The 24,112-nt window shown below is 41.0% G+C and overlaps 3 protein-coding genes across 6 annotated transcripts; all 3 read left to right on the top strand.

Annotated features, from left to right (window-relative positions):
* Nucleotides 1–21: 21 nt before the first annotated feature.
* On the top strand, nt 22–24,112 carry LOC307045768 (uncharacterized protein). Of its 3 annotated transcripts, none has more exons than XM_079691716.1 (10): nt 22–274; nt 725–885; nt 1,897–2,086; nt 2,688–2,800; nt 2,902–3,121; nt 3,734–3,802; nt 16,485–16,547; nt 16,643–16,709; nt 17,079–17,240; nt 22,623–24,112. In XM_079691716.1, the coding sequence occupies exons 3-8, from the start codon at nt 2,065–2,067 to the stop codon at nt 16,699–16,701; spliced, it is 546 nt and encodes a 181-aa protein (XP_079547842.1). In that variant the 5' UTR covers nt 22–274; nt 725–885; nt 1,897–2,064; the 3' UTR covers nt 16,702–16,709; nt 17,079–17,240; nt 22,623–24,112. The 3 variants fall into 3 exon arrangements, with proteins under 3 accessions (XP_079547842.1, XP_079547841.1, XP_079547843.1); XM_079691715.1 differs by having other exon boundaries at nt 17,079–17,680; XM_079691717.1 differs by lacking the exon at nt 22,623–24,112 and having other exon boundaries at nt 3,734–3,819; nt 17,079–18,564.
* LOC307045764 (uncharacterized protein) lies at nt 4,404–8,751 on the top strand. Of its 2 annotated transcripts, XM_079691710.1 has the most exons (7): nt 4,404–4,710; nt 5,331–5,748; nt 5,977–6,600; nt 6,724–6,994; nt 7,101–7,237; nt 7,364–7,567; nt 7,908–8,751. In XM_079691710.1, the coding sequence occupies exons 2-7, from the start codon at nt 5,332–5,334 to the stop codon at nt 8,685–8,687; spliced, it is 2,433 nt and encodes an 810-aa protein (XP_079547836.1). In that variant the 5' UTR covers nt 4,404–4,710; nt 5,331; the 3' UTR covers nt 8,688–8,751. The 2 variants fall into 2 exon arrangements, with proteins under 2 accessions (XP_079547836.1, XP_079547837.1); XM_079691711.1 differs by lacking the exon at nt 5,331–5,748.
* Nucleotides 9,651–15,692, top strand: LOC307045765 (uncharacterized protein). Its single transcript, XM_079691712.1, has 5 exons — nt 9,651–12,081; nt 12,823–13,404; nt 13,513–13,656; nt 14,311–14,566; nt 14,693–15,692. Exons 1-5 carry the CDS (start codon nt 11,332–11,334, stop codon nt 15,352–15,354), a joined length of 2,394 nt encoding a protein of 797 aa, XP_079547838.1. The 5' UTR covers nt 9,651–11,331; the 3' UTR covers nt 15,355–15,692.

Below are 24,112 nucleotides of genomic sequence, written 5' to 3'. Positions count from 1 at the left end.
ATTCATAGCTAACTTTCACAGCATAGAAGAAGAAGAAGCTAACTTTCACCTTGTCATTCACTAGATCAAATGTCAAACTATCGATATGCCCTTGTGTCCTTGACTCAGGGACCAGACAGAGATGCGGTTAGCATTGTACCACTAACCTGGATTATTGACTTTGACCAGACAGATACTTCCAGCAGGTCATATCTTGTCGAATGTCGTATGGCTAACACGAAGAAGCCTGTCAATGGATGGCAAGATGAGCATGCAGTGGTGCTGCAGTTAGCAGGCAAGTTCAGCTCTTCATTTTAATTTAAACAATGAGCATAGCTTACATTACAAAACTCCTCTGACAGCATGCTATGAAGGTACAATTAATATTGTTAGCATTTAGCAATGTATAGCCAGCTGTAACGTGAGCATGTTTTTGTGCACATACCTAACCAGACCTTAACCATAGCATTGTCCCGCCATACATCGTAATTCGTTTTTTTTAAGAAGAATGTCTAAATACATTAAGATATTAAGGGGAAAAGAAGACAGAGGTAGCCAGAACGCCTCGTTAACTTAACCATAAATACTGGCAGTGCACTGATATTGTTAGCTGACAAAATTCGCCGTCATGTTTCAATAATCAATAATGGGACACATTATTAATACAATATGTGAAGTATTCAGTGTTTTATAGCTTGTAATGGCGTTGATGTTTGGCTATTTTTGTTTCCTATTATTAATGTAGAAAAATAGTCTACACTGAAAACTGCAGAGCGGGAACTTTTTAAAGCGGACACGCCAAAAGACCACAAGAGATCCAGGAAACCCAAACGCCTGTTCGGTGATGATGATGAAGAGCAGGATATAATTCCCAGTGGAGACGGAGACTGTGAAATTCAGAAAAAGGTTTGTGTGTGTGTGTACAGTGGGGTGTGTGTGTCAGGGTTCTTACAAGTAATTGTTTTGGTCATGGAAATTAGGTGAAGTCATGGAAAAGTCATTGAAAATCATTGGTGAAAAAGTGTATGAACCCTGGAGTGTGTGTAGACCAGGGGTGGGCAAACGTTTTGCTCGGGGGCCGCTATGAGTTTTACATTTGACAGCCGGGCCAGCAGATCGGTGAAAAAAGATTTAGCTATCCACTCCTCATTAAACACACTCGGCACTCAGTTGACTTTTCATTTATTTGGTCCACTCATTGTTACAGATGCAGATTCAAATGTGAATTATTGCGTCATCGTTTGCGTCATGACGTAACCGTTTACGTGCCTTCTTATGACAACACAGCGTTTTACGTCTCTGATTTTGTCAGAAACAGCTCACAACAATATCAATAGAGGACTGCGTCGGTTAGTTTTTAATCATACGAAGCCAGATTAAATTAAATAACTACTCCTCCAACCTTATACTTTTCTCCAGAGTGCCGTGGTGCATGGGTTGTTAACCTGTTAAGCCTGAGAGGACCCTAATCCGGCTCTGGCGGGTAGTTTTTTCACCAAACTGTGTCTCAGGGCTTCTTAATATTTAAAAACCTATTAATGTGTCATACTCACTTAACGGTTAGAAACTCAGCTAACTGAAGAAATGAACCACACCAACAAAGCACAAGTCTCACAAGAAGCATCTAAATGAGCCCTGAGCAAAAAAATGCTAACGCACAGAACTCAAGGGAAAAATACCCTTATTACTTATCGTAACTGCACATACAAGATATCCGATTAAAGCTGAGATTCCTCAGATTCTATGGGCATTGGTATCATCACTGAGCGATCAGAATTTGCGACAGGGGAAGCAAAAAGACATCACAACTAAAAATAGCTAAAATATACTGTATGTTAATTGTTTATAATAATAGGACATTATTAAAAATGATAATAATAGTGTAATACCCTGAAAATCTACTTTTTTCCCTTATAGAAAAAGCCCACACTTGCAGTTCAGAGCCGGACTGAGGAAGAAATCATTACGGAAGAAAAACAACTTGCCCAAGGAACCCGGAGTCCAGGAGAATCTTCAAGTAATGAAAAAACCCAAATCCGAGAACTCCAAAGCCAGGTCAAGACTTAGCAGAAGGAAAATAGCAAAATGCGCAACATGCTGGTTAAAGGCAAGTACCTCTTTTAGATGAAAGAGTAATGAGCGACTCCTCATTTTAGACTAAAGACATGTATGTTGTAGGAGGAAATAGCTTTGCTGCCAGATGAATCTTGAATTTCACAGCGCAAGATTCAGTCTAGTGATGATTCCCATTCAGCTGCTAGGAAATAAGTGGGCTTGCATATGTCTTGTTTTAATTTATACATTTTTAGACATTTTGAGTGTTTCCTGTGATCATGCTAGTATCCATCATCGGATTTGTCAACATTAAATTAGTTCGAATGAGCCACAAATTACTCAAATCTATAGGTGTAACCTTAAATGTTCAATAGTAACATGCCCATTACATTAGGGGCTGCCAGAAATTCCATATCCAAGAAAATGTCCTTCGAGTTTGGCAAGCTTGCTGCTTTGTGTTAAGCCTTCCTTCCCAGAATGTTATGAATGGTAAATGGTGTAAGCCTGTATCTCACAATGGGAAAATCTGCAAGATTAATCTGGCTTGTGAGGTTAAGGAATAATATACAAAGCTACAAACATTAACGCCCATCTTCCTTTTTCTCATTATCATTTTGTAGCACATTCATTTTTTTGTTCCAATTATTTTCCAGAAATTCCAATTTTGCTAGGGGAGATGACAAAGTGTCTCTCAAATAATCCTAGCAAAGATCTCAAAGTCTCTGAGTGTGAAGGTGAAACTGTGACACCTTGCAAACCTTCAGAAGTAAGTATTTTTGCAATTGGTACGTTTTGAGGAGAAATAAAATTAAAAAAACAATAAGTAGCATTTTCTGTTGCTTTTTTGGTTTGTTTTTTTCAATTAAGGTGACTCTGGGCAATGATGGTGAAACCACTGTCTCAGCTCATTGTTGGGAGACTGCCAAAGCACAAAGTACAGCCGGTGGGATGGCACGAACGCTGCTGATGGGCATCTTCAGTGTTGATGTTCTCCTGAAGTCCAACCTAACCGGAGGGTTGAACAAGGTCGATCCTACAGCAGAACGACAACAGGCTCTTGACGGGAAGAAACTGCAAGCTTTGCTTGGTAAGATATCCAATGTTATCAGAGCTGGTGGCGGGGTTTCCAGTTTGTTTGTCTCTTTATTCATTTATTTTTTTGGATAGTTATTCTTAATGTTAAAGAACAAAAACCTCCAAACCAAATCAGTGAAATATTACAGGCTATAGTTACAAACCAATTTTTGTTTTAGGAGGCAGTGACCGTCAATGTCATATGCAGGTTATGGAATTGGCCAAGAACATGGGGTTAACTGAATAATTATTAGTACATTATTAGTTTCCAGTTTAGTTTTATTTGTCAGGGTTTCCTGACTTCATGATGTTTCCTGAAGCACCAATCAAAGGCCAAATTGTTGAATTTAATATCTCACAATCGGTTGGGCAGATTGCCAGGAAATATGATTAGCACATTAATGCACCCCAAAGAATGAACCATGCCAACTTGGGGGCATCAAGACCTTTTCCTCTAGTAGCGCCACACTCAGACGGAAATGTACAAAGCCTATTCTTCCACTATTTGCTTTCCCACATTATTCACCAAGCCAGCCCATGCTTTAATATAGATATTATGGATATTTTTATAATTCCTGCTGTCTTTTGTGAACGTCTAATTATTTGTAATTATTCTGTTCTACAGATGCTGTAATAAACCGCTTTCCAGGGATCAAGACATCAGACCTTAGAAAATCAATTAACACGAGAATCTGTGAGTTACGGCACCAGGTGAAGCGAAAGAACAAGATTGACGATTAAATTAAACAAGACTGTTCTTTTGGCCCTGTTCCGGACCTTGTTTTGTGTTGTTTTTCGAGTGTTCAGCTCATGTTTTAAGTACAACAAAACAAGATTGTTAAATAACAGACTGCTCTTTTTCGGTATTATTACGACGTGAAAATGTATTCAAATTAACAGTTACACATTGATATAAAAAAAATTTAAGATTTTTTATCAGAACATACATTTCTCCTCATCATTGTGAACATATATTGCTCTCTTGTTCGGAATATATGGTACGTACATGTTTTTTTATTAATCTGAATATATATAGTGCATACATGTCCACATATAATTGTGAATATATAGTACATACATGTCCCCATATAATTGTGAATATATAGTACATACATGTCCCCATATAAATCTGAATATATAGTACATACATGTCCCCATATAAAATCTGAATATATGACATATATCATACATGCAAATTAGTCGCTTTTCGGCGCCTCCCGCTTTTTTAACGCTGATTTGGGTGACTTGTGTAATTCGTGGAGAACCGAAGAGTTTTTGTTTGGGGGGGGGGGGGGGGGGTCTGACTCATGGACTGACGGACAACTTCTCTCTTCAAAACATAGACTTTACTTGGGCGGGCCGCCCACGTATAGCCTATTAACGGCCGCCAAAGTATATTTTTGTATCCATCCGCGAGCATGACTAGTGGACAAATGATCCCTCGCTCTACGCCTCCTGTACCTGTTCGCTCTGCTATCGCGTGAAGGGTCTGCTTGCTAACAAGCAACCAACAGAAGACAAACAGGAGTCACATGTTGTTGCACATCAGTCATGCGCAAATGACTCGCACTTCTGCACCAGTCAGTTGCGCAAGCACCGCATGTAAGTACATTTTTCTGTTGGCTGTTATAACATCATTAGCTCTAAAGTGCATGTATGTTATGTATTTTTACCATAGACTATATATAAATGGTATTTTTTGTATAATACAATTGTATTGCATCAGCTAATTGTATTGCGTCAGCTAAATGAAATGTAATGTATTGTAGGCTATATAAGCTTTATTTGTACCTAAAGGTGATCGGCCCTCCGATTAAATCGGCAATTTCACTCCAAATGACTCCATTAATTATTAAGGTACAATTCCAAACGTGTACACCCTTTTAATTTTAATTTGGCAAATACTCCGTAAGCTCAATAATAACATATAAGAGCGATCAACGCGCTAAAATAAATTAGCATTACGCACGCGGTAATTTTATACTTGAACTATATTTCTGTCAAACTGATCAACATAAACGACATGAGCTTAATACTTAGTCATATTTTTCCTGTGCACTGTGGAAATGAACACATGACTGCTGTGTAGTTTACTAGTTTGGTATTGAAGTAGCCATATCTGATATTGAATAAGATTTAGAGGCCTAGCCATGAGTCTAATGAGTGTTTAATAATGGGGACACTTAACCTTAGTGCCAACTCTAATTTGCATTCATTTTCAGAATGAAAGATCTTGAGGAAAGTGATGCACTTGTTGTGAAAAAGCTGGATGCAGGTTGCAAATCCAGCTGGAAGTGGTCATGGCTAAAGCTAGATGTCACAATTGAGGTGAAGTCAGTCAAACACACATTCCCACTGTCAGACTTTTTCAAAAAAGTTGACAAAAAAGGATGTGCTAGATGCACTCTGTGCACAAAAGAAATTAATTATGGCAGCAGGGGCGTGCATGGCCTGTTGGCACACTGTCAGACAGAAATTCACAAACATAAAGTGACCACAATCACAGAAACACAAAGTGTTGCACAGCTCCTCAGAAAGAGCCCATTCCCAGCAACCCCCAAAGCAGCAGCTGACAAGATCAGGGAAAGGATAGCGCCTACACTACCAGTACCTATGTGTGATCGCATATCCAATGCAGAGGTATGTGTGTGTGTGTGTGTGTGTGTGTGTGTGTGTGTGTGTGTGTGTGGAGAGAAGAGTAGCCAAGCCAACACAACTGTCCTAATGCTTTTGTGCAATGTTGGGGGAGCTTTTTGTTTTAGAGCAAATGCTAAGTTAAAGGTGCTGTCAGTAGGAAGGTTCGTTGTAGCTAAATTAGATTTGTTTTCCTGAAATGAGTAATCTCATATATTTTAATCTGTTTTCTAGGCAATGGTCCTGGCTGTTATTGCTGAACATTCCCTACCTCTCTCAACTGCACCTGTCCTAGTTGAACTGAGTCAACAACTGGCTGCAGACAAAATAGCACTTAGTAGGATGAAACTGTCACGAACCGCTGCCTCTTACAAGATGGTGCATGGTCTGGGCCACACATTCTCTGAGAGAACGCTCTCCAACTTAAGGAAGTATCCCTTTTCTCTTAATGTAGATGAGAGTACATCTAGCAGTAATAAAAAGGTGCTTGCAATGCTTGTGAGCTACTTTGACCAAGAGCTGAAGGATGTTGTGGTGGAACATTTGGGTTCTCTGGAAGTTGTTAAAGTCAATGCTGCCAGCTTGGAGGAGCTCATCTGCAACTTCTTTAAGGAAAAAGATATTCCCTGGTCAAACCTGGTCAGCATAATGTTAGACTCATGCAATGTGATGCGAGGCAGCAAGTCAGGACTGGAGACAAGAATTAGACAGAACCATTGTAAAACGCTTCTTGATGTTGATGGTGATTCATGTCACCATGTGCACAATGCTGCAAAGAAGTTTGCAGAGCCCTTTGAGAACTACTTGGAGCAGCTGTTTACAGATCTCCATACTGACCACCTGTGGGCATCAGATCAGGTAACTGAATGTCAATTTTGATTTTAGCTTAAGTGATAGATTGAGTTTGTCCCCGTGTTTACTCTAATGTTTTGAGTTGTGTGACACTTAGTCTTGTAAAATGACTTATGTCTTTATTTGCAGATCATGTACCTGAAAGAAATCGCTGAATACATGGACATACCTGCTACAAATCCCAGGAGGTTTGTCTCCCACCGTTGGTTGTCTGCGTATGACGTTGGGATGCAAACAAAAAGACTGCTGCCTGTGTACAAGGTCCTGTACTATGGTTTCATGGGGAAAGAGGACAAAGCTCTCTACCAGGATCCATTGCAGAAGCTATATGAAGACTACCATGTCAGCGAGAAAGCACAGCGAAGGATCACATTTGTGCACCAAGACCTCAGTAAGAAAGGTATGTATATTAGTTTAAACAAGGAACTCAAATTGTGAATGTCCTGTTTCTGAGAAAGTTATTAATACTATAATAAAATGTGTTATCTTTGTTTTTCTTTTGGTAGGTATGACTGAATTGGGGAAGAAGAGGAAGAGCCGAGTGGTAAAGAAGATCTGGTTTGAGATCCAAAAAGTGGACCTGCATCTCAGTGTGTACCTCAGTGTACTGCCAATACTAAAAGAGTATGTGATGGTTTTCCAGGTGAGTGTTTTTTTGTATATACAGTGTATATAACACACACCATATAGAAATAACATGCATATTGCAATTTTATAAACAAAAGATGGTTCAGTATTTACTGAAACGTGCCCTTTCTGTGCATTTAAGGAAAGTCAAACCTTGGTCCACAAGCTGCATGACAAGCAGCTTCAAGTGTTTGTCAACTTCCTGGCTTGCTTTATCAAACCAGAGCATCTGAAGATTTCGCCCAAAGCATTGACAGAATTGGACTTGGCCAACCAGACACTTTATTCCCAGCCCTATATTGGTAAAGTGGCAGAAAACCTGGAAGCAGCCCGTCGAAAACACCCGGTTAGTGTGTGAAATAGATTAGTTAGTATTTAGGTAATGTTATATTAAAGTAAAAAAGAGTCCTGGTGGAAAGAGGCCAGGTTAACCCAAAGGCAGCACACCTCTTACTATTTCACATACATTTGAATATTATTCTTACACCAAATCTCGGGTTTTACCATAGTCATTTTTGTATGAATAATTGTTGCATGCCTTATTTAAACATTGTTTTGCTTGATGTTGACTAGTGCAGGCCATCATTTCACTGATAGCTTTAGTATTGAGAAACGTAGCACTGTGCTGCATGAAACTTAGGATATTCATCAAAGTGTTTTTTGTTTTTGTTTTGTATTTGTGTTAGGATTTCTTTGAAAAGGTGACCAAGGCATATGTGACTTGTGGCAAGTACATGCAGGTCAAATTGCCACTTAAAAGTAAGACCCTACAAGCCTTGTCCTCTATTGATCCTGTTGTGAGGGGCCATTCAGAAGCAGGGACTCAACTGATGAAGCTGGCAAGAATCTTGCAACACCTAGTTCCTCCAGAGAGTGACATCACCCAGGAAATAATCAGATACAACGTTGACTTAACACTGGCACAGTATCACGAGGGAGACAACATGGTCATGTGGTGGGCTCATGTTATGAGCACAGGGAAATATCCAGCTCTCAGTGGGGTTATCAGAGGTGCTCTTTCTATCTTCCATGGGCCCATGGTGGAGTCCTCATTTAACTTAATGGGAGATATTCTTGACCCTAAAAGCTCAAGAATGAACATTGCCACGCTCGATGCAATTCAGACAGCAAAGTATGCCATGAAGTCTAGGGGCATGACTGCCACCATGATGTTTAAGAGAGAAGACGAAAAGTTTGGACCAGTTGACAGAACACTGTGCCGCAACATGAGGTCTGCTGCAAGAAGGGATAAAGCACAGAGAGAGGAGAGGCTTATGGAGAAAGGGAGGAGACAGGTGGAGTATGGCTTCAAGAAAACATGTGCAAGTTCCCAAGAGAGCAAGAGGACAGCACAGCAAGAGGAGAAAGAAGCAAGGTTGAGACATGCAGCTAAGCAACGGAATGCTGCTAGACGTAAAGCAGTAGAAACACTTGTGCAAGCAAAGAAGAAGAAGAAAAACCCTTAAAGTCAAAAGTGTATAATATCTACCTGTAAATAATAATAATAAAAACCCTTGATTTATAACTTAACATCTATGTCTCCTCTTGATCTGAGTATATTATAAAGAATAGCCAGTTAATTGAAGCATTATACAGTTCTGTTTTATATGAGTGTTGAGAGATGTATCCATACATCTCTTAATTTTGCCCTCAAAGTGCACCAGATTGATGCATTTAACTTCAATTTAAAGAAAAAAATCTTCCCGGGGGAGCATGCCCCCGGACCCCCCTAGAGGAGGTGAGGTCCCCCCACAAATAAACAGGTTCATATGGATAGGATACTAGATAAGTTTGCACTCTCATTGTATATAATGATAATAGATATGTTTCATTGCGGAGGACCCCCTGTTTTGTGTGTCCCCCACTTCTTAAACCAAAGTTACGCCCTCGATAATATCTACCTGTAAATAATAATAGTAAAACCCCTTGATTTATAACTTAACATCTCTGTCTCCTACTGATCTGAGTATATTATAAAGAATAGCCAGTTAATTGAAGCATTATAGCACAGGCCTTTGTCAGACGGTATATTACGCTGTTTTTTTTCTGCTTCGAATAGTTCTCTCTTTTTTCACCATACCTGTGTTTGCATCCCTGATATATGTCCCCATATAAATCTGAATATATAGTAAATGTATGTTCACATATATACACAACCAATATATTATATATATATTTTTACATATATATCTCAATATATGGAAAGCGGCAATTACTGATGTATTATCCCATATATTGCAATATATTAACACAATATATTATTCCATATATCAATATATTGTAATATATTAACACAATATATTAACACAATATATTATTCCATATATCAATATATTGTAATATATTAACACAATATATTATTCTATATATCTTCAATATATTTTGTAGATATGAATAAATATGTTTTTCATGTTGATTATTAATCAGTATCAGTTGGTGTAGCCAACAGCAAGATTTCCTTTATTAAATCTTTTCAATTAACCAGTAAATCAGAAAACAAACTAATGCAATATATTGACAGTTAGTATATGGGGAAATATATTTTCTTTGCGTAAGGGAACAACCTCATATGTTTTTAACTTAGGATCATACCTGTGTTTAGTCTAGAAAAAGGTAAATGTGTGCATTTTATTATAAAGTTGTGTATATTTACAGACTGTTGCAAAAACTAAGAAGCTTATAAACATCAGGTTTAAAACTAAAATACATTTACAAAAAAGTAACACAATGAAAGATGTTTGGAGTTTTATTTGAGTTATGAATTTACATTTTTGTCAAATAAATGCTGATTTGAAACCGTTGTTACATTCAGTTACGGCATTTCCTGTTTCTGCCGGAGAGAGGGGAGGCCGTCTCAAAGCTTGCTGCTGTATTTATACCGTTAACTAGACCCTCCAGAAAAACGCGGGCAAAAATCCTTGATTACGCGATTAAACATGCGGGGTTTTTATGTGATTTTATGAGGCGAAATATGCGGGAAGTTGCGAAATATGCGGAAAGTTGTGAAATATGCGGAAAGTTGCGAAATATGCTAAATATGCGGGAAAAAAGAATAACAATTTTTTAAATATTGGGCTGTCTTATTTATTCTCTCTCACACACAACCTTCCACTAACGTTAAACTCCTTTACTATTCAATTAAACACATTCAATGTTTATTTATTGTAAAAGCAATTGGGCTATTTTAATCTCACACACACACACACACTTCTCCGCCTCATTTTGTTTTCATTTACTCGTTCGTTATCTGACCAGCTTCAATCTTGTAGGCTACTCACTTCGTTTCTAGCCCTCGAAAGGGTTTTGGATGTTGATGAACGTGGGTTGTTTGGCTTTCTTGTCCGCAGCAGCAGAAAGCATTTTCGAATGTTTGAATGAATCAAAGTGGGTCGTCACCGTCGATTTTCTCTTATGCTCCAACACACAGTTGCACGGGGTGCAGAATAGTTTCCCCCCACCTTTTGCCCGGTTTTTAGTAGAAATGTTCGTCGGTAAATGAGATGGATTAGATTTTTTCATCTTGGTGTTTTCTCTATCGTGTGAGCTCCACACGTTCAATCTATACAGTGTTGTTTACATTCTGTGATGCGCGAGCTGATGACGTCACGTCAAGACGAGTTAACTTTTTTTCCCCTCAATTTTGTGTGGAAAAATGTGGGGATTATGCAGCCTTTTGATAAATATGCGGCCTTTTCAGGGTGTCCGCGCGGTAGTAAAAGGTAGTAAAAGGTAGTAAAAAGAATCTACCCAAATTAAGGCCCTTGAAAGGTAGTAAAAGGTAACAAACGCAATTTGACTTGGTAGTAATTTTTTTAAAACTCTGCCTCAATATATAATGAGTTTCCATTGTTTGCTTATTATTTGTGTCTGCATGTTTGAATTTCATCTAGCCTACGTAGTTTAAAAATATATACGGTGCTAACAGGACCTGAGTGAGGCGTAGTTGATAGCAATGACGTAGAGGTAACCTGTGTGGACTTCATAGCCTATCAGCGACGCTTACAACATTTTCCGCCTTTTTCCAACAATTGACGTTAGCAGAGCCGCCTTTTGCCACAGTTGCAGTCTACTTTTTCTGATGTTAGCAAATTCGAGCAAATTTAGTGTGAAATGGGGAAGTGCAAGTTTTCGCAATTATGGGTTGATGACCCCTTATATAAAGACTGGCTTAAACCCGTCATAGGAAATGACCGTGAAGCATTTTGCAGTGTCTGCAAAAAAACTATAAATGTTACCTGGAACGGCATTACTGCTATCAAGTCCCACAGTGGATCGGCTATACACCAGCAGCGGCTTCGGGTGAGGGGGGGACAGCTGCCGATTTCGTTGTTTTGCGATGCTAGCAGCAGCACCACACAGATCGCGGCAGATCATGCCAACTTATCAGCAACAGTCGCACCACCTCGGCAGCAAACCAGTGCCACCAGCACCACCACGGCTGCGATAGCCAAACAGCAGACGTTACCGCCACAAACATCAGCCCTCAGGGCTGAGGTTCTCTGGTGCCTGAACACAGCAGCTAACCATCATTCATTCAATTCGAATGAGGGCATTGGGGAATTGTTCGAAAACATGTTCACTGACTCCGACATAGCCAAAAGTTTTTTTTGTGGCAAAGATAAGACATCGTATATCCTTGGATTTGGCATTGCTCCACATTTTAAGAAGCTTCTTATAAATAGCATCAATGCTTCTGGGCCATATGTTGTCATGTTTGACGAGTCTCTGAACCAGTCCGCCAAGAAGAAGCAAATGGATATTCACGTTCGGTTCTGGAGAGATGACCGCGTGACGTCTTCATATTTTGGGTCACAGTTTCTTGGACATGCAAGGGCTGAAGACTTGCTGCAAAGCATTAAAGTGAGTTGATATTTTCTTGTTTGTTCTTTCTTATTGTCGTTATATGCCCATTTGAAAATGTTTATGTCATAGTTAGCCTAAGCTTTAGCCTACACGACGTGTGTGTCGGGTGTGTTTTGTGACCCTGCAAGGCGATATCAGTCGCTTTGCGCTCAATGCTATTTTGAGAAAATCCACGGTAAACAAACATCCGGGTTAAAATGTTGAATTTCATGTTTTCGCATAATTTGACAGTATACAGTCTACATATCATTTCATATCGTGGACAAATCACGGAAAAACATACGTTTTGACTGTTAAGCCCGGTGAAGATGCAACACATTAGCAGTCATACCATTTGTCAACGCCGCTTAAAAAGGTGATTTTCTCCTCTTCTAGCATTATCATGACAGGAGAACCATGCCACTTTGGATACAGTTATCTTAACGATTGTTCTAGCAATAGCCTCAATATACATATCGTTGGAAAGCTTAGTTTATGGCCGTTCATATGAGAACAATAACTTAGTTTTGTACATTTTACCAAAGCGACTGGTTTCGCCTTGCAGGGTCACATTTTGATGAAGGATTTGGTTAATATTTCTGAAAGATGCATACTGGTACTACAAAGGGGGAAACACGTTTGACTTATACTTACTGGCACTGTATTTACTGTCTATCTATTGTCTATTTTATGAATAACCAAAAACCACAGGACAGATTAAAATTTTCAATAAACTTTGTTTTTTGTGACAATTCACAGGAATGTGTTGCACAACTCAACTTGAGACACCTGCTGTCTGTCAGTATGGATGGCCCAAATGTCAACTTCAAGCTGCTGAAGCTCCTTCAGAACGAACATTCAGAGCTTCATGGGGATGCACAACTCATCAGTGTTGGCAGTTGTGGCTTGCACACCCTCCACAATGCCATGAAGGCAGGATTCGCAACATGGCAGGTAGACAAACTGTTGCGAGCTATGCACTACATCTTCCACAATGTTCCTGCCCGTAGAGAAGATTACACCGCCACCACAGGATCTTCTACCTTTCCCCGATCTTTCTGTGGCCACAGATGGGTGGAAAATGTCCCTGTGGCTGAGAGAGCTGTCGACATTTGGCCTGTGCTTTTAACATATGTTGATGCTGTTCAGAAGAAAAAGGTGACAAACCCAAACACGGCGTCATATGATATCATTTTGGCAGCACGGGATGATAATTTGATAATTCCAAAGCTCCAGTTCTTCTTGTCAGTTGCACGAAGCTTCAACCCCTTCCTGACCAAATATCAGACCGACGAGCCTGTGCTGCCCTTTTTTGCTAAAGATCTGAAAGAACTCCTGATGGTAAGAAATGTAATTCCTGTAGAGTAACTGTCTTTATTTGAATGTGATTAAACTGTATCAGTTGACAGGTGTGACTTGATTGCTAACAGTTTTTGTTGTTCTTTTAAGGCTTTACTGCGGCGATTTGTTAAAAGGGAACTTATACAGGACCGAAGCCCACTGCAACTTATCACAATCCAGGTGTCTGAGGAGAAGAACTGGGTGGCTCTGAAAAATGTGGACATCGGCCTGGGTGCTGAATCTGCCATCAAGGTAATTACTGCAGATACTTTCAATGTCATACATGAAATGTGCTGTCGGCACAAATAAATAGTTACTTCGAACTATTAGGGTAGAAAATGAATGAGTAACATTGGGCATTATTTAACCACCTCTGTGGTAAGCAATATAGCTATCGTAATTGTGTGGTTGTTAATGGTTATCTTTCAAACTTCAGTGGTCTTCACCACCAGGCCTTTGGCATTGAGGCTTAAACTGAACCACAGCCATGAGGATATACCAAACCTCTTTCTCACTCTGGTTAAATTGTTAGGATTGTTTTAAATGTGTAACTTGTCATAGTTTAATTTCCAATCATAGCAGTGAATGTTTATGCATCCTGAACTCATCCTGAACTATACTCACATATCCCATCACTCCCCCACCCACCCACCCACACACACAAACACACCCACACACACACACACACACACACACACACACACACACACACACACACACACACACACACACACACACACACACACACACACACACACACACACACACACACACACACACACACACACACACACACACCAGAGAGCAGACAACCAACATCTTTTCCCCACAGGTTTTACACAAGTATCTCTATATATGTGACAAATAAATATCCTTGTATGAACATTAATGTTCTCTATTTGTTAGGCCCTTCAGAGCAAACCAGGAGGCAAGATAGGGGAGCTCTCTCTGCTAACCTTCAGGAAAGAATGTTTGCAGTGCCTTGTTAAGGTTGTCATGAAATTGCAAGACAAATCCCCCCTAAAGGTTCCAATGGTTAGGCACATTGCATGCCTTGATCCCACACAAATCCACCAAGAACCGGAGTGGTGCATCAAGCAAATGAAGAGTGTAGTGCAGACATTCCTTCAGGGAAAGAGATTGACAGGTGGCATTCCAGCTGGTAAGAAAAAATACAGTATGTCTAGGGACAGGGAAGGTCATTCAAATGAAGGCCATGTTCTAAGGGTGTTCTACTTTGAAATGTACTTAAATGTCATTAATGATTATGTTTTTGTCAATATTGTAGGTGATGTTATCATTCAACAGTTCGAATCGTTGACCTCTGTGGAAGGACGGGATGAACGTTTCCTGGCTTTCAAGCCACTGAAGGACCGCCTTGATGTGTTCTTCTACACAACCCTCAGCAGGCCTTACCCTGACTTGCTGCAGTTTTGCCAGAGTCTCCTCCTTCTTTCCCATGGCCAAGCCACTGTGGAAAGAGGATTTTCAGTGAACAAAGAGGTGGAGACATGGAATCTCCATGACCGCACACTGGAATCACTGAGACTAGTTTGTGACAGGATCAACAGTTGTGGTGGTGTTTTGAAAGTGCCCCTCACAAAGGAGCTCCTTGCCTCTGCCTCATCAGCTAGATCCCAGTACAGACTGTACCTTGACAGTGAAAAGAAAAAGAGAGAGAGTGCTGCCCATGCTCTGAGGAGGAAGGCAGTGGGGGAGGAGCTTCTGGACCTCAGAAGACAGGAAGAGGTACTTCGCCGTGTTTGTCACTCACTGGAAAAGGACGCGGACAAGTTGGCCGAGCAGGCTGAGGGAAAGGCTGGGTCCAAAATGGCTGAACTGATAATCAAGTCCAATACCCTTCGCAGAAGGCAGAAAGAAAAAAAAGAAGAGCTCTGCAAATTGGAGAAAATAATTGAAGATAAGTCCTCACAACTGAGACTTCTGTGACTGTACACCCCTCACAGTTATTGTTTTAAATGTTTCTCTTAGATACAATGTAGATTGCAACAACTGCACACAGGCACACCCACAGACGAATGCAGGCACACGCACACACAAACACACACACACGTACACCCCTACAGTTATTGTTTTAAATGATTCACTTAGATACAATGTAGATTGCAACAACAACAACATCCATACAAAGGCGCACCCACAGACATGTGCATACATGCACTCCTCACACACGTTATTGTGTTTAAATATGGTGAATGTTATATTGAAGCAGATCTTTGAAAGCTGTAGTCCTCAGAGCATATTGTTCATTAAAGTTATTTATTTGATTGATTTTCAATTTTTTTCATTAATACGCATTATTAATACGCACCAGTAACTGCTTAAGTGTGTGTGTGTGTGTGTGTGTGTGTGTGTGTGTGTGTGTGTGTGTGTGTGTGTGTGTGTGTGTGTGAGAATGCGTGTTTGTGAGTAAGTGTGTGTGATGTGACACTTTATTATTAATATTTATGGTTGTTAAGTGATATGTGTTTAAGAAGTGTCAAGGTTATTACTCACTTTATTAGGGCTAAGGGTCAACTCAACACTACAAAAAAAAACACAATTGACAATGACAATACTTAATGATCACAATTAAACATTAGTGTACCTGATATGTATGACGGGTGTGACAGTGTCACACTAATACCTTATAATTAGTAGTCCAAAAAGGGCTGCTGCTTGATGTCGTGTTGGTAGTAAAAAATATTGTGGAGGTAGTAAAAAAGGTAGTAAAAGGTAGTAAATTCATCTCTATGAATCCTGCAGATACCCTGCTTTTACAAATCTGCGCCATTTTGCTGATTATGCGGTAAATTCTGCGATTGCAGAATCGCGTTTTTCTGGAGGGTCTACTTAACCCTTAATGGAGGGAACTTCATTCAGCTGAGGGTGTGGCTACAGACACTCCGTCACGGAGGGGTAGGGTTGAGGGGGTGATTTGGGATTGGGCCATAGTGTGGTGTGTGAAGTGCTTCCTCCACACAGTCATATAGAAAATATAATGTTATAATATAATATACAGTATGTTATATAAATATATATTTATATTTTATATTTCTCCTCCTTTTTTTTTCTTAAAGGGCCTTCTAAAGCAAAGCGGTCCAACACTACGGCTACGGCTGAACTAATGGAGGATTCAGAAGGTATGAACATCACTTCAGTTTATTGCTGGGACACTTTGATATCTGTTAGCATGATGATTCAAAGCTAATGCTAAGGTGATTTCTTCTCCTTGTAGGAAGAAGCCGACCTTCTGACCTCCACCAAGAGACGCTCACAGGAGCCAAAGAGGGCTGAGACAGCAGGTACATTTCATGTACTCACAACAGGATTATATCCAATATCCATAATATGAATAGACACAATCTATAGAGAAACACATTTAAGAAGTCAAGATGTCTATTTCTGCTTGACATGCCCTTTAGCAAGGCACTAACTTCTATTTAAGCTTTATTTTGTCATAAATCTATATTTACTTTATTTCAATTTGTGTTTTGATGCTTACAGAGGACAGAGATAACAGTTGTTAGAGATTTTTATACTACCAAGCTGCCACCAAGCACATACACTCAAAACCACAATTCATCCATAAATAATATAAATTAATTTGCTGGACTGAATGATTGTTCCAACAGTGAGGACGACCTCTTTTACATTTGTGATTTCTGTTTCAGGCGCAGGCCTTGGACCTCTAAAGGAAAAGCAGCAGTCCGGCGCCAACTCGGCCGGTTCATCACACTACAAAGGGTGCCCGGAAAAGAACCGTGTGTAACGGCTCTGGATGCAGAACCTGTGCTGTGCAGTCGGAGCTGGAAGGACGTTAAAGACCCTGTGAAGTGTGCACCTGTGCATGATCTGTTATGCTAATACGTATAGTAATGACCAAAATTGTCCATTGGAACCCATATCAAAAGATGTTGGAATAGCAACGAATTTGACGAGTTTTGAATTTGCCGGGGAAATCTGCAGTCGACCTTCGCCTTCGTGGGCGTGGCTTGCGTGACGTCACGAGATGGACGCCGCCGCACTGTTTACATTCAACACCGTTCATTTTTTCTCTTTTTCAAAGTCGAATTTCTCAACGTTTTTGAGCTAGTATTTTCCTGGAAAGTGTGTCGGAGTCGACTGAAAGTGATTGCCAATCGAGAAAACCTGACAATGGAGGCGACAGTGAAGAAAGAGGGATGAAAAACTCAGGGGAAACGATGCATTGCCGCTGGCTGTAGTAATGTCAATTCTGCCGAAGTGGCGATGTTTCTGTTCCCAAAAGATGAAGGTGAGCCTGGCTGGTGTCATTGTTTCGTAGATTATTTGATTGATCATGATAAATAAAGGCCACTGGTCGATTCGAGAGAGAGAGAGAAAGAGAGACTGAGAGAGTTACAGTGTTGTCATTAGCATCTGGTGCTAGCTCGGAGCTAACGGAGATTAGCTGTTTCAACAATAAGGAGAGGGAGAGTGCTCTCCTGTGGGACTGAGAGAGATAACGTCAGCTCAGGGAGGTAAACTGTAGCCTAAGTTATCTCAGTGGGTTTGGTCATCTATGTAAACAAATATTTCCATCTATGTAATATTAGTTGTATAAAATAGGTTAAGAAATCCTTCCAATGTTTTTTGATTATTTAAATATATGTTTCATATGAGTGTTGAGAGCTGTATCCATAAATCTCTTAATGTTGCCCTCAAAGTGCACCAAATTGATCACTTTCCTCATCTATCCTGTCTGAAAAGCTGTCCAAATCAATCATTTCTCTCACTAGTATCACTTTTCAAAGTCTCCGCCATGTTTACAATCGCAACTGGGTACATCTTGTGACATCACAGCCACTATCGTCTGCAACTTCCGTTAGGCTCGGACGGCAAAATTAATAATTCATTAATTCATTAATTATGAATTATTAAAAATTATTTTAGCCATGAACAGGCACAATGATATGTAAGGAATGAAACTGCCATTTCATTTTGGTGCAAAAACATGCACTTCACTGGGTCTTTAAGAACCAAGTTTACAATTCCATTACTGCCCAAAAAAGATAACTACTGTAATTAATTTCAGAAGTGGGTAGAGAGGAGTTGGAGGAGATGAGAGAGAGGAGTGAGGGGAGAGGAGTTGGTAGTAGGTGGAGAGATGAGATGAGTGAGGGGAGATGAAAGAGAGGAGAGGAGTGAGGGGAGGGTGGTGAGAGGAGAGGAGAGAGAGGAGGGTAGTGGGAGAGGAGAGAGAGAGAGGATGGCAGTGGGAGAGGAGAGGAGAGAAAGGAGGTTAGTGGGAGAGGAGAGGAGAGAGAGGAGGGTAGTGGGAGAGGAGAGAGGAGGGCAGTGGGAGAGGAGAGAGAGGAGGTTAGTGGGAGAGGAGAGAGAGGAGGGCAGTGGGAGAGGAGAGAGAGAGGAGGGTAGTGGGAGAGGAGAGAAAGGAGGTTAGTGGGAGAGGAGAGAGAGGAGGGCAGTAGGAGAGGAGAGAGAGAAGGGTAGTGGGAGAGGAGAGAGAGGAGGGCAGTAGGAGAGGAGAGAGAGAAGGGTAGTGGGAGAGGAGAGAGGAGGGTAGTGGGAGAGGAGAGAAAGGAAGTTAGTGGGAGAGGAGAGAGGAGGGCAGTAGGAGAGGAGAGAGAGGAGGGTAGTGGGTGAGGAGAGGAGTGAGGGGAGAGGAGTTGGTGGAGTGATTGTATGTAAATGTTATATGACATTAAAAATGCCATCTTGGTGAGTGAAACTAAACTCTTCTGAAATTGTAATAACTAAACAATTGAATAATCAAGAATATTACTATTGTCAATTAATTAATGTGACATCAACCATTAGGGTTGGGTATTGTTTGGTTTTTTTTACGATACCGCTCCTTAACCTATACTTTTTTCTTTCTTTTTTTAAAACTCCGGTCGAAGAAAAAAATGCTTTTTTAAAAAGAAATATGTTTTATTTTAACTTGAACATTATATTAAACAAAGTAAACTTAAATATATAAAATAAATAAATACATCTTGTACCTGGAGGGGACCTGGATCTTCATACTGTTGGAGAGGTAGAAAGGACAGAGGGACAAGTAAAGAAAGAGACAGACATTCTTCATTGCACTGTACTTACTACAGAAATAAACTTCTCTTTAAACACAGAATTTCATACATTTACCACAAATGAATTACACTTTTAGAACGTAATCACTGATACTAACAATGTTGTAATTGGACACATCATACTGCACCGAGTAAAATGGAGATTTCAGACCATTTATACCAATGATCTACTATTTCACATACCCGAAAAGTCATATGACCATATTTAGCGAGGACTTCTACAAAACAGGCTCACATAAACAGTATATCAATTTTTCTACACAAATACATCAGATGATAGTACCCTTGTGCGTTATGACTGCATCATGTTGCTGACCAAATGGTTAAAATTACAAAGAATTACGGTAACATTCTGAGCTAAGCAAATGCTAGCAGAGTTGATAGCCTCCTACGAGTGATTATGATTTAGGTCCATCTTTTCACATTGCCCAATATTTCAAGTCATGCCTAGTTGTGATGTGACACTGTAGTTTTTTGAAAACCATACAGAGACCTCATAGCCCAAATGAAGGCCCTGTTAACCAGGAGTAAGCAGACAGACACACAAGGGTTATACAATCACGGTATAGTGCTTAGCGACATATAGAAACCATACAGTGACCTCATATACCAAGTAAGTCCCTAAACCATCACTAAGCAAACACAAACACACAAGAGTTATGCAATCATATTTTACCTCTTCATGAAACAGTAGCAGCAGGAGTATATCACATCATGTTAAAGAACTTCATGGGGGGCCACAATTAAAGTGTTAGTATACTGACAAACCTCATTTTGAGGAGCAGCAGGACAGACATCTTGTGCCTGGACGGGACCTGGAGCTTCATACTGTTGGAGAGGTACAGTGATGCAAATTAGTCGCTTTTTGGCGCCTCCCGCTTTTTTAACGCTGATTTGGTTGACTTGTGTAATTCGTGGAGAACTGAAGAGTTTTCCTTTTTTGTTAGGGGGGGGGAGTCCGTCTGTCCGTCCGTGCGACTGTCCGACTGACCGACAACTTCTCACTTCAAAATAGAAGAATAAATCTAGATCGCAAAATAATTAAACGAGCGAGTGCCTGTTTTTCCTGTCCAAGGTTCCTTGAACACAACACGAGCGTAACGTGGTTATGTCTCGTCGGAAAGGAGTGCTGACAGAGAGCACTGGAACGCCGCTCCAGCTCTTCAAATATTGCAGTACCCATAAGGAGCCGTACACATGCCGCAGTGTTTGCGTGGCTCTGTCTTTAGTTGTAAGCACAGTGGCGATCTGTTGTTATTAGCATCTGGTTAGCTAGCTATGCTAACAAATTTAAAGAGCTTTTCTATAACCAGGTGGAAGAGAGCTCTCCTGAGAGGCTCAAATAACCTCAGCTCAGTGAGGTTAAGGCACACCTTGATATGACCATTATAGTTATTAATGAGACAATAGAGACTAAATGAAAAACAGGTATAAAATACTATATGACTGTTACAGCCGCTGCCTTCCTGGGGCTTATAAGGCTGTTAAACTTGTTTGTGTGGGTGTGTGTGTGTGTGTGTGTGTGTGTGTGTGTGTGTGTGTGTGTGTGTGTGTGTGTGTGTGTGTGTGTGTGTGTACACATGATTAGCTTAGACCCAGGTGATTAGCACCTGTAGACCAGCTACAGCTGTGTGTGTGCAGCTTTCCTCATTCCTATTTTGTACCACGTGTAACGTGAGGGTTTGTTTCCTTATAAACTTCCTTTTGAAGTTATCTCCTGTGTTGCATCAGCTGGTGGCCGTTGTTGTTTCAGGCTGCTTGCTTGTCCTTTTGTTGCCACCTGCTGTAATAAAGCCACTTATAATTGTTACCAATTCTACGCTGGTCGTGTTGTTCCCTTTGGTACCCCTAGCCCAATAGGGAACGTAACACGACCAGAGTAGAATTGGTAACAATTATAAGTGGCTTTATTACAGCAGGTGGCAACAAAAGGACAAGCAAGCAGCCTGCATCGACAATTTAGGTTCCGCCAAATACGTCAGTAAATTGGATTTGCTTAAAGGTTACTGGCAGGTAACTTTAACAGACCGTGCTTCAAAAATCTCCGCCTTCGCTACGCCTGACTGTTTCCTACAGTACACAGTCATGGCTTTCGGTATGTGTAACGCTCCTGCCACGTTTCAGAGACTGGTGAATACGGTATTATCAGGAATAAGTAACTGTAATGCGTATTTAGATGATCTCATTGTGTACACTCCCACCTGGGAGATGCACATGCAGATATTGGGTCAGGTATTCACCCGCCTCGCACAAGCATCTCTTACCTTGAATCTGGCCAAATGTGAGTTTGGGAAAGCTACTGTCACCTACTTAGGGAAGCAGGTTGGGCAAGGCCAAGTCCGACCAGTGGAAGCTAAGGTTGCTGCGGTGACTGAATGTGCGGTGCCCGGCACCAGGAGTGACCTCCGCCGTTTTCTCGGCATGGCAGGCTACTACCGCAGTTTCTGCCGCAACTTTTCCACTGTAGCCCAACCGCTAACTAATTTGATAAGTCCCAAGGTGGAATACGTTTGGACCCCTGAGTGCCAATATGCATTTGAGTGCGTAAAAACACTCTTAAGTCACGCTCCTGTGCTCACTGCTCCCGATCTTGCTAAGCCCTTTACACTAGAGGTGGATGCCAGTGCAGTGGGGGCCGGTGCGGTTTTACTGCAGGAGGATGTGGATGGAGTGGATCATCCTGTCTGTTACTTCTCCCGTAAGTTCAACAAACATCACGTCCGGTACTCTACCATTGAAAAAGAGACCCTTGCTTTGTTGTTAGCTCTCCAGCACTTTGAAGTTTATGTCGGATCCAGTTCTTTGCCAGTTGCAGTATTTACCGATCATAATCCCATTGTCTTTTTGTCCCGCATGTACAACCACAACCAGCGTCTCATGCGGTGGGCTCTGATCGTCCAAGACGACAACCTGCAGATCCGACACAAAAAGGGTTCAGAGAACGTGTTTGCAGATGCTTTGTCCAGACTGTAGTAATGTGTTTCTGTGTTCGTTATGTTGTGTGTGTTATGGTTCATCAAAAACCCTGTGGGGTTTTGTCTTAAGGGAAGGGGTGTTACAGCCGCTGCCTTCCTGGGGCTGTTAAGGCTGTTAAACCTGTTTGTGTGTGTGTGTGTGTGTGTGTGTGTGTACACATGAGCGGCGCAGTTCCTCCGACGTCCCGCCCTCGCTGCATCCGAAGAGGTGATTGGATGAGACGTCATCCAATCCCCGCCCCTTCCGGCACATCTCCCGGGGGAGGAGTACAAAGGCTGGGAACGGAGATCATTCTGGAGGCTCTGTGTTGGGAGACAGATGCCTCTAGCCTCGTGATACTCTAATCGTGTGTTTATGCTGTTAGCTCTAGTGATGGCAAAATCAAGCTTTGAATGAAGCGTCGAACCACTTGGACAATTGTGTCGGAAATAGGTTCATTTCTCGAAGCTTCAGTTACAGCGACCTCTCCTGGCGAAGTGCAAGGCTGCAGTGGGTTTAACGCATCTTTGCCTTGAAAAATATTCGATACACACACTAAGACTGAATATCATGTTCTATTTGCAATTAAAGATTGATAATAGTGTGTATTGGGTTATTGAGAAGAGACTAGAGAATGCTTGAAAATGTTTTGGGCGGAGAGGGCCTTTTATCAGTTATTAAAGTATTAAAGTTGAAAAGCAATGATTAAAAGTTTAACTATTCCGAGCTTTGAACCAGCTGCGCGGAGGATATCGCCACATCTTGGCCGCCGGCTCTATCCACTGGGCTATCAAGTCCTTAAACCATCGAAGTGTTTTTATATTACTCATTGTCTTTTTGTTCACAACTTCTCCACATTTCGAAGTGTTTCACGAGCCAGAACGACCTATTTTTCTTCCTGGCTTGCTCTATAATGATCCAATTCAAATGCAATGCCAACAACAACTCAACAGCAACAATGCAAACTACGACAACAACCCACACATTGCGCATTGTTTAGAGCGGTTATAAAGTGTTGAAGCGCTCAAATTCGAAACTGTTTCAACCTGTCACCTGTCAGAATTGAGACGAGACAGTACATTGAATCACCTGATTGGACGGCGATCCAGTGAGTTGATTCATTCAGGAAATGAAGCAGTTGCTGGTTCGGACGTCACATGTCACGTTATTTGAAGCAAGCTTCGAAGCACTGCTTCTATGGAATAGGAAGTCCAGGGTTGAAGCTCCGTTTGAAGCTTCAGTGTCAAACTGCCATCACTAGTTAGCTCCCTTGTAATCCGTAAAATACTTAGCAGAGTGCAAGTAGTGTGTTGTGCCTCTTATTGTGTAACTTTGCTTAGGATTGTTAGCTTAGACCCAGGTGATTAGCACCTGTTGATCAGCTGTTGTTATCTGTGCAAAACGTGTTAGCTTAGACCCAGGTGATTAGCACCTGTTGATCAGCTGTTATCTGTGTAAACGTATTAGCTTAGACCCAGGTGATTAGCACCTGTAGACCAGCTACAGCTGTGTGTGTGCAGCTTTCCTCATTCCTATGTTGTACCACGTGAGGGTTTGTTTCCTTTTAAACTTCCTTTTGAAGTTCTCTCCTGTGTTGCATCAGCTGGTGGCCGTTGTTGTTTCAGGCTGCTTGCTTGTCCTTTTGTTGCCACCTGCTGTAATAAAGCCACTTATAATTGTTA

The sequence above is a fragment of the Notothenia rossii genome (genome assembly GCF_949606895.1).
Source record: "Notothenia rossii genome assembly, chromosome: 7".
Lineage (NCBI taxonomy): Eukaryota > Metazoa > Chordata > Actinopteri > Perciformes > Nototheniidae > Notothenia > Notothenia rossii.
The sequence above is the reverse complement of the archived record's forward strand: the minus strand, read 5'-3'. Positions and strand labels throughout refer to the sequence as shown.